At 41.0% G+C, this 13,106-nt stretch overlaps 1 protein-coding gene across 1 annotated transcript in view; it reads left to right on the top strand.

Annotated features, from left to right (window-relative positions):
• The window catches only part of LOC139722221 (ephrin-B2-like), a 238,741-nt gene extending 227,007 nt beyond the window's left edge, over positions 1-11,734 (top strand). The window contains exons 2-5 of the mRNA XM_071633535.1: positions 9,903-10,192; positions 10,913-11,014; positions 11,262-11,277; positions 11,560-11,734. Coding sequence (XP_071489636.1) covers positions 9,903-10,192; positions 10,913-11,014; positions 11,262-11,277; positions 11,560-11,734 — 583 coding nt within the window. The remainder of the gene's footprint in view (positions 1-9,902; positions 10,193-10,912; positions 11,015-11,261; positions 11,278-11,559) is intronic.
• The last annotated feature ends 1,372 nt before the right edge of the window (positions 11,735-13,106 follow it).

The following is a 13,106-nucleotide window of genomic DNA, read 5'->3' on the forward strand; positions in this document are numbered from 1 at the left end:
CTTACTGTGCAGCTTTCATAACCATGTCTAAAATGAGAGTCAAGGGCAAATGTCGTGTCATCTTGTGTACATCTTTCTGTCCTAGAGTACTGTCTTTGGTTCTTTTCACCCTTGTTTTGAGGTTTACTCCCTTTTTTTGTGGGGGAGGGATTCTTTGCCCTTCTGAATGGAGAAAAGAAATCTGGATCGAGTACCCAGAGTCCCTTCATGAAGTGATGAAGATCTTTATCGATATTTGAAATGTCACATTTTGAGCTCCGGGGAGAGACGAAACTTCTAAAAACATACGGGTCCATTGTTCATATCTGTCTTCAGTCAGGAAGTATGCTTGTACAGTCCACTTTGGAAAGTTTTGTCACTTTTGACCTTCCCTCTCAATCTATCTCTCTCTCTCTCTCTCTCTCTATGTCTCTTATATACATATATATATATATATATATATATATATATATATATATATATATATATATATATATATAAATCTCATGTATATGTGCAGTATGTCTCACTATCTCTCTCCCTCTCTCTCTCTGTTCTGGTAGCATTTCACATGAGTCTTGTTTTTGTTTGCTTTTTGTCTCATACTTTCCCTTCCTCTTCTTTCTCCTATTGAATGAAAGGCTTGTGAAGTTAATGAATACAATACTGTCATAGATCATGGCCCCCAAATGACTTTACATGTATGCATTATATCACTCAGTGTGATCATCTCCTGCAATTTGTTGTTGTTGTTGTTGTGGTGGTAGTAGTTGTTGTTGTTGTTGTTGTTGTTATTGTTGTTGTTGTTGTTGTTGTTGTTGTTGTGGCATAAAGTTGAACAGCTGGATAGAGTTGGGGATTGTCACCTCTGTTTGACTCTTAAAGGACAAGTTCACCTTCATAAACATAAGGATTGAGAAAATGCAACAATATTAGTAGAACACATCAGTGAAAGTTTGAGCAAAATTGCACAGTCGATGCAAAAGTTATGAATTTTTTAAATTTTTGTGTTGGAACAGCTGGATGAGGAGACTACTACAGCTTGTGAGTCATATGCGTACAACAGTATAAAGAAAATGTAAAAGAAAATTCAACGTATTTTCACTTTTTTGGCATAATAAAAGTGCACTTGACTTGCCTCTTTCTAAAGGCAGGGGGAATAATATTACCCATAACATTTGTCGGTAACGAGTCAGGGGAATGTGTACTTTTTTCAAAAAATGGAATTTTGTGAAATTGTCTTTATATTTTCCTTATATTGTTGTACGCATGTGACATCTAAGTTATTCATACACTGCAGTAGTCTTCTCATCCAGCGGGTACTGCACAAAAACTTCAAAAATTCATAACTTTTGAACGGATTGTCTGATTTTCCTCAAACTTTCAATGATGTGTTCTACTAATATTGCTACATTCTCTCAATCCTTATGTTTATGAAGGTGAACTTGTCCTTTAATTTCTGCTGGAATATTGTGTGCTTCAACCATGTGTAAGTACGTCGTGATGCTCGTGTAAACCATTACAGAAAGTCCACAGGGCTAGGAGAACTGTCTTTCGCAGCGCATTCTCTTGTGTGTCTTCCAAAGGGGGCTGTGTGTACAATTTGTATGTGTGTATGTGTGTGATGTAGGCGGGGACTGGATGGTAGCATGTGATATTCATTATGGATATTTGATCTAGGTTAATGCCATTCACCTGTTAGAGCCCCCTTGCTGGGGTAGGAGGGTGGGGTTTACATCCCCCCCCCCCCCCCCCCCCATTCTGCATCTCTCTCCTGGCCTCTTCTACAATTCTTCAAGAAGTTCAATGTACTAGTAGATGTAGAAACCATCTCACTGGTAGCAGTTTAGATAGTGCTGAATCTGTTTAAAGGCTTTTCCCATAATTTTTTTAAGAATAATAGTTATTTTGTGTCAAAAGCTTTCCACTCCACATTTGCAGTTAAGGAATGTTCAGCACTGTTAGAAGAACTTGTCTCTAAACAGAAAAAATACAATTGATTTGATCAATAGATATCTTGACATTAGGCTTGCTTTCTCCTAACTTTTCTTTGCGCATAAAAATGTTTGCAAAATATTGATGCTATTTTTGTTATATGACCCTATTTAAAGTGAGAGTTTTTGATTTTTTTTTCTCCAATTTTTCTGTGGTATTAGGAACTTGCACAAGTGATGCAATTGCTTCAAATGCCACCTAATTTCATTTGCCTGTGTGTATCAAATCATCTGTCCCCATCCTTAATTTCTCACCCCTTCCACAACCAATATCCCCACTACTTACTGAGAAGATATTATAGGCATGCAGTCCACCCCCCATCCCCCTCCCCCACCTTAAAAGTTCTGGTGACACCCTTCATCTTGTTACTAGACCATGGCAATGAAGGTAAAGAAATACACCAAGGTTCTAGCTGATGACATATCCACCTACATCTGTAGGGATGTAGTCTACCTTCAAGGCTTTTTAAATAAACTTTCTAAACCCTCTGTACCAAAATACATATTGATCAATGGTAAACCATGGCACAATATTGAATACCAGCATAGAGATTTCATATCAAGTTGCCAATGAGAGATTTTATCATGTTGATTATAAGATGATTTTGAATTTCTGGCGAGAATGAAGCATCAGAGCCTATATGTGTGATGTATATGTCCCAGTAACTTGATTCTTGTTGAGACTGGAGTAAAGACTACCTATAGAAGGCTTTCTTTGTACACTCCTGTGTAGTTTTTCAAGCCAGTCTTGTTCTGGTTGTGTCGCTGGCAATTTGAAAACTGTGTATTTCACCCTCACTGAACAGCCTTAGTGGTTTACTGACCTTTAACTCGATTAGATTCATTGCTCCATCCAATTTTCTCTCTCATTTGTCATAATTTCTTCTTTTTCTTTCATTCTACTCCATTTTTTCCTCTCTTCTGTTTTTTACAGCAAGTTTTACTTTAATCCCTTTTCTCATCTTGCAACATGTATTCATTCATATGTGGGGGGAGGGGGAGAGGGACAGATGCATTAATTTTTCTGCCTGGATGAAACATTTTCCTCCATCCAGAAAATTCTCGTGCAAGGGCAAGCCATTTTCAAAAGAAATCACCCCCCCCCCCCCTCTCCCTTCCATCACAAATATTATGTGATGGAATCAGTGCTAGATTGTAAATATGATATTATTATAACAGGACAATATTTTAGGAATATATGAATGTATCATCATAACAAATATTGAATTATCATTTTCTTTTCAGCAAAAGCAAGATTGCTGTGTGAAGATGTGACAAAATACAGATGTTCAGTCAATGACAATAAACCATTTTGCACCAATGTGTTTCGCAGCTTATAGGACAATATGTTTTCATGACTCGGTGCATGCTGTTGGTTGGAATAACTAACTCTTTTTGTGAAGTTTTCTATAATGCAAAGAAAACCTTTTAGCAAGGGTAACAGGGATAGAGTGTGAGGAGGTAGTATGAAGCAAATTTTTGGCCTCCTGCACACATTCACTTTTGACAGTCACAGCCGAGTTGCGTCAGTCTTTTGAAATTCCCCCAACCGTGTGGGTTTCTTGAGGTCATGGCAAGAAGGGGGTGTTTACACTTGTACTTAGGCCTACCCCTTTCTGTGCCAGGGACTTTGGTCAATGTGTACTACAACCCTATGTATTTCTTTGCCATCCAGCACTCAAAAGCACACAATGTGGGCAGAAATTAAGATGCTTGTCTGTGTGTGAACAGGCCAGCATTTCAAAACTTACGTAGAATTGCTTACCTGAAATGCAATTACACATCACTTTGGAACAAGTGTGAAAGCTTCCATGGGTTTGCCGCGGCCATATCATTTCATTTGAGACATACCTGAGACTGGCAGAAGGCACATTAGCAAAGACAATGAGCATAACTGCCTGAGTCATCGGAATATTTTTGAAAAGCCCCCCCCCCCCCCCCTCACCTTGACTATAGTAGGGAGGTGTGAGTGAAGGCAATTTGGGGCTAGGTGTAGCGACTGCAGTGGAGATGTGCATTTGGCTTTTGAAGAGAAAATGTGTCGCCACTGTGCTAAAACTCTCGCTTTGGTAAAATCTGCTCTTCACAATTTGTTCTCAGCTCTTTCTCAAGGGAGGGATTTCTTTCTCTCTCCCACTCTCTCACCTCCCTCTCTCCCTCTCTCTCTTTTCATTTGATGCTAATTCTCTTCTGCCACATTCATGAGATAAACTTTCGGCTAATTTTGCAGTTGGATGTCCCCCACACGTACAGCTGGTGCCTATGTGTATTGCTTGTTGGGGAAGGGGATTGGGTGTGAAAGAAAGCTGACTGTAGCTGACTTAGAAGCTATGGTGGTGGTAATGGGCAAACAATAGCACATTGGTCCCTCCTTTTGATATGAAAGGGTGCTTTTGTTCTTGCAAAGGGGTTTACCCCAAGTGTCAGACTAAAGTGAGTCCCAAGCGATGTCGAGTTTTGGCCAAATTGTGTCTTAAAAGGCAGAGGAAATATTCCCAACAAATTTTTGGTGATCATGTTAGTTATTGTTACAAATAATAAAAGCAAAAGCTTGAAGAGAAAACGAAAATGGTAATACGCAAAGATAAGAAATGTCACTGACATGAAGAAGAAGAAAGGGTCAAAAGTTAGAGGAAGCTTATTGCAGGACAAAGAGTAAATATAGACAGGAATGCAGCTAGGAGGGGGAGGGGGGCAAACAGTGGACAAATCTGTTACAGAACTAACTGCCTTCCTGTGTTAAAGTGTCAACACACTCTTTCTTGAATAAACAAACATTCCAGCCTACTCATAGTGCAGCAACTATAAAGCCTGTGGTGTCCTGCCTGCTAGCAAACAAATCCTGTATTTTGTTTGATCAGTTTGTGGAGGGTTTTTTTTTTCCATTAAGGTCACTAGAAAAGATGATTAGCTGTGTATTACAAAGTGTGCAGCTAATTAGTCATCCCAGTACCGCTCTCAGTGCCTGCTCCCATGGAGTAATAGAGGTTAACGGTTATATTGAGCTACTTTGGGTGAATCATGCAATTTTGACATCATTTGCATATTGCTTTGGAGCAGATGGAGGGGGAGGGGGGGGGGGAAGGGTGTTGAAGAATGTAGAATTTGCATTTTTGTGTGACACCCTGCTCTTCTTTGATTAACCTAGTGTTTTGGTTGTTTGTTTGTTTGTTTGTTTGTTTGTTTGTTTGTTGGTTGGTTTATTTGTTTGTTTGTTTGTTTGGTAGGGTTTTTTGTGGGGGGGGGGGTTGTTGTTGCTGAACCTTCTAAACTGGTATGCTGAACAATGGTGTAGAAAGATCACATTCTTTCTTCTGCAAGCAATTGGACCTACTCATCTTTTTTTAGCTCACCTGAGCCAAAGGCTCAAGTGAGCTATTGCGATCGCCCTTCGTCCGGCGTCCGTCGTGCGTCGTGCGTCGTGCGTCGTCCATCGTCCGTCGTCCGTCGTCCGTCGTCCGTCGTCCGTCGTCCGTCGTCCGTCGTGCGTAAACTTTTTACATTTTCATCTTCTTCTTGAAAACCCCAAGACCGATTTTCATCAAACTTGGCAGGTAGCATCCCTAGGGGGTTAGGAACTCAATTTGTTAAATTGGGCACCATGCCCCACCCAGGGGGCCCCCAGGGGGGCCCAAACCCCCCAAAATTAAGGAATCTGTAAAAATCTTCTTCTCTAGAACCAGAAGTGATAGAGCTAAGTTAATAATATGAGTTAGTACATTGATGACTGTAGTTTCAAGTTTGTTCATGGCAGAATCAGGGGTGCCCCCCTTGGGACCCAGGGGAGGGGGGTGGGGAAGGGTTCTAATGGGGCCTAAATTGTACATTTTCATCTTCTTCTTGAGAACTCCATGACCCATTTTCACCAAACTTGGCAGGTAGCATCCCTAGGGGGTTAGGAACTCCATTTGTTAAAATGGGCACCATGACCCACCCAGGGGGCCCCCAGGGGGCCCAAACCCCCCAAAATTAAGGAATCCGCAAAAATCTTCTTCTCTAGAACCAGAAGTGATAGAGCTAGGTTAATACTATGAGTTAGCACATTGATGACTGTAGTTTCAAGTTTGTTCATGGCAGAATCAGGGGTGCCCCCCTTTGGACCCAGGGGGGGGGGGGGAGGGGTGGGGATGAGGAGGGGTCCTAATGGGGCCTAAATTGTACATTTTTATCTTCTTCTTGAGAACCCCATGACCCATTTTCACCAAACTTGGCAGGTAGCATCCCTAGGGTGTTAGGATCTCAATTTGTTAAAATGGGCACCATGCCCCGCCCAGGGGGCCCCCAGGGGGCCCAAACCCCCCAAATGAAGGAATCTTTAAAAATCTTCTCTAGAATCAGAAGTTATAGAGCTGAGATAATACTATGAGTGAGTACAGTAATGACTGTAGTTTCAAGTTTGTTCATAGGAGATCCAGGGGTGCCCCTCTTGGGGGTGGGGGGGGGGGTGGTTGGAAGGGTCCAAATGGAGGCCTGAATTGTACATTTTCATCTTCTTCCTGAAAACCTCATGATGGATTTTTGTCAAACTTGGCAGGTAGCATCCCTAGGTGGTCAGGATCTCAATTTATCAAACTGGGCACCATGCCCCACCCAGAGGGCCCCAGGGGGCCCCAATTCCCCCAAATTAAGGAATCTTGAAAAAATTGGGCCCTTATTGTACATTTTCATCTTCCACTTGAGAATGCCTCGTCAAATTTTGGTAGAGCTGTGAATAATTTAGATTAGTGACTGCGTGAAAGGTGAACTTGCGATACTCAGGTGAGCGCTAGACCCGCGGGTCTCTTGTTTTTTCTTCTTCTTCTTCTTCTTGTGGAGAAATGCCACTGTGGCTTGATTTCATTTCTTTTCGCCAGTGTCCGCTGTTTGTTTCCAGGACTGATCTGTCATCGGAGTGCCCGACTAACACCACTAAAGATGACTTGAGGGACTTTAAGACCGTCATAACTTTTGCCGTATTTGTCTGGTTTTCCGAACAATCTTTGCCACATCTTTCATCAAATTCAGCGAGTTTTTGTCTTTCTGGTTTTCTTCTCTTGGGGCATTGGTGCAAGATGAATGCCTCCTTTGGGTACAATGCCCGCTTTACACACTAGTCCCCATGATTAAAGACCACTCGGTTATGGCTAGGGGGAGCATCATAACCAAGAAAGCTAAGGGCTTCCGACTGTAGGGAAATCATTAAGTAATCTGTCCATATGATGATCCTGGGATGATAATGGATGTTAATCCTTTGACTACCATTAACTCTATGCGCCCGCTGTCAATTACAAGGCACTTACAGCCCTTCATAGTCGAGGGGTTAATGGTGTAATTATTATTTCAACAATAAGACTTCTCATCTATTACAACTAGCCACACACTTGATGAGACTTGTTTGGCATGTTGCACATGTCCCCTTTGCCCACCAGTGTGACTGTATACATTCTGACACTAGGTGGCAGCATACAACCATAGATTTAGCACAGACTTTGATGAAGCAGAGACACAATGCTTGTCCCTCTTTACTGGGGCGAAACAAACTCCAGTCCAAGAACCCCAAACTTTCCAAATAGGAGCAAATTCAGGCTACATGAAGAAATATTGGAGGCATTAAATGTCTTTCTCATTGTTCTAGTTTCATCATCCATCCTGTTTCTTACATGAGATCGTGGAATCACAAATTGCCATCTACGAAATGGCAGACGTAGAATGCGACACATTTCTTCTGTTCATCGAAATTCCCCAGCAACAGTGAGTCAACTCACGTTGCTCTCCCCTCCCCACCCCCAGCCTGTTGCTTGCCCCTCCCCCTCCTTGAATGTTTACATTAGAGGTTTACCCTTTCACATCTTCTGTCATTGATACAAGCTAGTTGGGGAAGAAGTATTGTTCAATTTTGTTCTACATCCTTCGAGCAATTTTCTGGCTTTTTTTCTTCTTCTTTTGGCCAGTACTTTTCTTCGCACCGAGAATAGAACACACAGTAACCTTAGAAAATAAAGAAAAAAAGAATAGGGGAGAAGAAAGACTCTAATCTGTCGATGCTCAATAAAAGACAAATTATATTACCACCAATATCCCTCTAGCTAGTCTTATTTCTCTCTCTTTTCTATTTTTTTCCCCTCCTCATCAGACTGAAAAGTAGAATGGAAAGGAAGAGAAAGGGGCCAAAATTTTCTCTCAGCTGGGTCGGGGCGAGGGATATTTTCTTTTAATCACGTCCCGATCGGCGCGTGAATGCTAATGAATATAATTTGGGGCTTTTTTTGTGGCCACCCCCTTCTCCCTATTGTTACAGGGATTTGTATGTGTGTGTGTGTGTGTGTGTGTGTGTGAGTGTGAACGTGTGCAAACTGCCTTTGCTTATGACTCCTAGACTGCCTTAACCATTCACATTGTATGTTGTGTTCCTATTCTTTATTTTGTCATGCTGTTAGGTAGGGTGGTGGGGGGGGGGGGGGGGGGGCAGGGAGTGGGATAGGGCTAAGGTCACCTGTTTGCCTTGTACTCTTCCCTGTTGAAAACCAGAAGGGAGTTATTATTTTCAATTCGCGAAGTGAAGGCTTTACACTCTGAAGACTTTATCTTTCAAATATTATCAGTATATATGGACATGTTATTATACTGTCTCTTGAACAGATCTTTTCTCTTTTATCCTTATCATCAAAATACTTCAGTAGCAGAATAAAAAAGGAAGCTTAATCTTTAAGTGGTTGACCTGCCTTTGACAAAATGACGGAAGAACAATATTCAAAGTTGTCATGTCAACAGCATTCATGATTTCTGTCATTTTCCTCTTCTACCTTTAAACAGAAAAAAAAAGTTACTGTGTCCGGATGTAGAATTATTAGTAATCAAGTTCAGGCTGTTTAACCTGTTTCTTGGTCTTTAAATCTTTTGATAGAGCTGGTTTTAGAAACAGTGGAGGCCTTTATGCTTCAGTGATATCATGCATTGTTTCTCAAACTCGTACAAGGTTCGGATTATTTTGCCTGTTTTATAATCCATAATCATATTCTGTGCTGCACACAGCAGTTCTCTTTTACCCTGCTTTCTTAGTTTGCCTTCGCAAAAGAAAGGAAAAATTGAGGAGAAAAAAGAAAAAAAAACATATTTTATAAAGGTCAAGGAGTGTGGAAGTGAGTTTTCTGGCCTCCGGCTTGGTAGCCGGTCGTGTCCCAAGCCCCTATCCCACGTCTTACTCCAAGGCTTGGGATTTTGCATTTTAAGCGCTCGCTCTTGTTTGCTCGTAGGTGCCAAATGAATTTAAAGTCTTTTCGAAAATATCCCCTCATAACTATGAGGGCTTTATTTTCCCCTTCCACTCCTTATCCTTTCCATTCTCCTGCCCGTTTCGTAAATTGGATGTCGCATTTTTTGACATGTTTTGATACACATTTCGACAGCTGTATGCGACAATATTTGCCGACGTGTCATGAAGTACCAAGTGGATTATGCATCTTGGATTGTGGTATAAGAATCGTTAGATATTACAACTGGTGGCAGACTCTGAATGCTTGATATTTTACACCATAGTTGCAGGAAGGACTAAACAGAGAACGAGCCTGAAATGCATAGTATAGACTTCATGTTGGTTGGAAAAGTGAAGATATGTGCATGTGTTTGTGTGTGTGCGGGGAGGGGGGGTGGAACTAAAAGAATTAATACTGTTGTCGCATTATCTATTAACCCGTTGAGGACAAGTCCCAAATATACTCGGGCTAGTGTCTGTGGGAAATGCATGTTGTAGCAAAATAAGCCCGTCCTCAACTGGCTAAAATGTTTTTGAAGGATTTCATTTCACAAGTCAATTTCTATATAATTATTTGATTCCTCCATTGCTATTCGAGGATGCACTTGAAATTTTGTAATATGAAAGAAACCAAGTTTTTTTCTATTTGAGTGATAGCTATGTCCAACTATTCTATCTTCTTCTCTCTTTCTGTGCAGTTTCACAGCCAATGGGCTCAACATCACCGTAGAAATCAACGACCTCATCGACATCGAGTGCCCGAAAACGGAAAATACGACGGCAGGGCGGTTAAAAGCTCAGTACCACAAGTTCACCCAGGTCTCCAGCCAGGGCTACCGGCAGTGCTCGCTGGACGCCGGCCGCCAGCGGCACCTCCTGTCCTGCAATCGCCCCTTTGTGGAGAACAAACTCACGCTGCTGTTCCAGGAGCACACGCCGTATCCGGGCGGGGCCACTTTCTCCCACGGCGAGAACTACTACTTCATCAGTGAGTGTTATTTTGTGCTCCCATCTTCATCACCTCCTGGCATCCCTAACTTTCCTCTTGTTACAAGTTAATAGTGATAGTGCTCCATGATTAGTTTGCTTGAAGGTGAAACAGCTGTACAATGGATCATAGTTGTGCAGAATCAAATTACTTGATTCACAGTGATCTTACTTTTGTTTTCTTTCATATATCCATGCTCTTCATATTCATTATCATTATTACAAATATTATTCTTAGGACTATTATTATCATCATGTCATTATAACTGTTATTGTCATCATTTTAGGCTGTTATTGCCATTTTTTTTTCTTTTACTTTTTTGTTTTCTTTTTTAGTCTTTGCATCCAGTGCTACAAAGCATGACAGAAGATCAGTTGTTTCATTTATCAATCATTCTTGTTACTATCACATTTTTTCTCTTAGCTGTCTCAGACTCTGACCCCTCTACTACTTCACATTGGTTCTATTCCATTTTCAGTTTCTCTTCTGTTCTTTTTCCTATTCCAAATGACACCTTCTCCCCTACTTGCTCTTAGTAGAAGAAATGAATCTGATTATGCCATTTGTTGGTGCTATAAAATGTTCTCCATAGACATGTTTAAAATCTATTTGTTTTGTATGTGATACAGAACCCATTAATAACAATTTTCCTTCTCTTTTTCTCCTCAACCTCCCCCCCCCCCCCCGAATCTCTTCTATACTTTTTGTCCGATATCACAGCAACATCAAATGGTTCAGCAAACGGAATCGACAACAGGTCAGGAGGTTTATGTCGATCGAATAACATGAGGCTGCGGGTATACGTCAAACCCAAACCCACAGGTGAGAGATCTACACCACGTCCAATTAATGTTTTTTTTTTCCAGGAATAGGTTTCTTGAATTGAAGACACTTTGATTGATCCACTATGAATATAGGGACAGAAGACCTCAGTCATGTTAACAGCCAGAAATGTGCTTTGCAGCTGATACTTGAAAAAGTGGCAGTTACTGAGAACATAATTAGTAGTTTGGTTTGTTTTTTTCAAAAGTAGATAATCATAAAGGTTTTGACTAGACACTGTTTTCAGGAAGGTTTACAACAATGTAAGCTGCTCTACGTCACCCACAAAAAGGAGAAACAGGTTTTTCGTGGCTCGAACATAGTGGAAGTTTGTTAGTGTTGTTACAATTGTTTTCACACATATCATCACATCCTTAGAACGTTGTTCCCATCTCGAGGAATCAAAACATTTCAGTAGTGACAACTGCCACTGTTGCTTGCAACTATTACTTCAAAGGGTTGCTTGACTTATGCTAAATGTTTATTGCTGTTGTTTTTGCCACATTACTTTTCAACATTTTGTACCCCATGTCCTGCCCAAACAGTTGCACCCACCACGAGGAATCCGAACATGTCGACGACGACAACACCGCCTACGACGGTGCCGACGAGTCAGTCCACGACGCCGCGGGCTACGACGAGGAGAAGGCAGACGACGATCAGTACGACGACGCAGCTGCCATCGACAGCAAAGAAAACCACAAGAAAACAGACGGGTAATTTTTGCCATTTTGCATTAAACTTTTTCGAATTTTGCGAGGAGCTATGATTCACAAAAGTGAAATGCATGCGAAAGTTTTGGCCCACACAATCCTGTACTTCATTATAGTATACTCATATAACTTTTTTCATGATCGGCAATTCTTGAAAGTTTCATGCCGCAAATATTTCACCATAATATGTCACCATGGCAGACGAGTTGATTTCTGGTTTGTCTGAAAAATGGTATAATCATACCCTTTGGTCAAGAAGTTAGCAGCTGTTAAACTCCATCTCTCATAGTACTTGAAAGATTTTCTGTAAGGGGGTTTATAGGCGAGAGGATATCGCCAGAAATTGTGTGTTTTTTTTTTGGGGGGGGGGGGGAATTTTGCAAACACATACCCCTTTTTTACCCTTGAGAGTCCTCTTATTGTTATAGCTCGTAACATGACTGAAATGATTTGTTTTGAAAGAAAGAACTGGCATGACTTTTGATTTTGTGTCCATGTGGGGGGTATAAGAAACATCTTACCGCGAAATTGTACTTTTTGCCGTACTTGCAACTTTTTACATCTTTACCATAATCTTGACAATAAAACTCTTTCCATATATCATGATCAAATTATGTAGAATGATATGTTAGAAATTCGTGTAAATGGTATACTGTTCTTTGAGCTGAGAGATTTTTTTTTATCACACCTCCATATTTGGTCTTCTGTCATTCCTTGCAGAGAAACCGTCGACGTCAACAGAAGACAACAAAATTGCAAATCCTCAAGGCACGAACCACGCGAGAAGACACCATGCATCTGTAACACTGCTGCTCGTCGCATGGGTTGCGGCTGTTGTCCGATGGATGTCACCGTGACCTTTGACCTGCACCAGACGTTGTGGATTTTGACTGTTGTTTTTGTCTCCACCCCTTTTCTATAAAGCAAAAACAAAAAATGAAACTTTTAAGATCGTCTGAACAATGTAGTTTGTAATTTGTGCCTGTAGAAAATTTTTCTAAGAAGAGAGTTGTGAAAGAGATAACATTTCTATCTAAGCAAACTACAGTATGATGAATCATGCAAACATCACAATTTGCAATGTGTGGGACTATCAGCCGTCACCACCACCAGTGAGCAAAGTTGCCAGCCAATGTGAAAAAAAAGGAAATGATGTGAGTCAATATTTGAAAGTCTGTTGCTCATCGTACTTTCTGAAGTTCACATTTTATACATTTCTCCCTACAGTTAGTTCTGCATGGCAGTGTTAACAGAAAAACAAGAGAATTGAATTTGGGAGAAAAAATGATGGCAAACTTTGCTTCGGTAGAACCTTTGAGCGGTCAAAGCGTCCACCTGGATCCAAATTTCTCAAGGTTATGTAGAAGTCCTGTCTCATA

The sequence above is a fragment of the Diadema antillarum genome, unplaced genomic scaffold, assembly GCF_040938485.1.
Source record: "Diadema antillarum isolate AM-2024a unplaced genomic scaffold, OU_Dant_1.0 scf00000014, whole genome shotgun sequence".
In the NCBI taxonomy this organism is placed as follows: Eukaryota; Metazoa; Echinodermata; class Echinoidea; order Diadematoida; family Diadematidae; genus Diadema; species Diadema antillarum.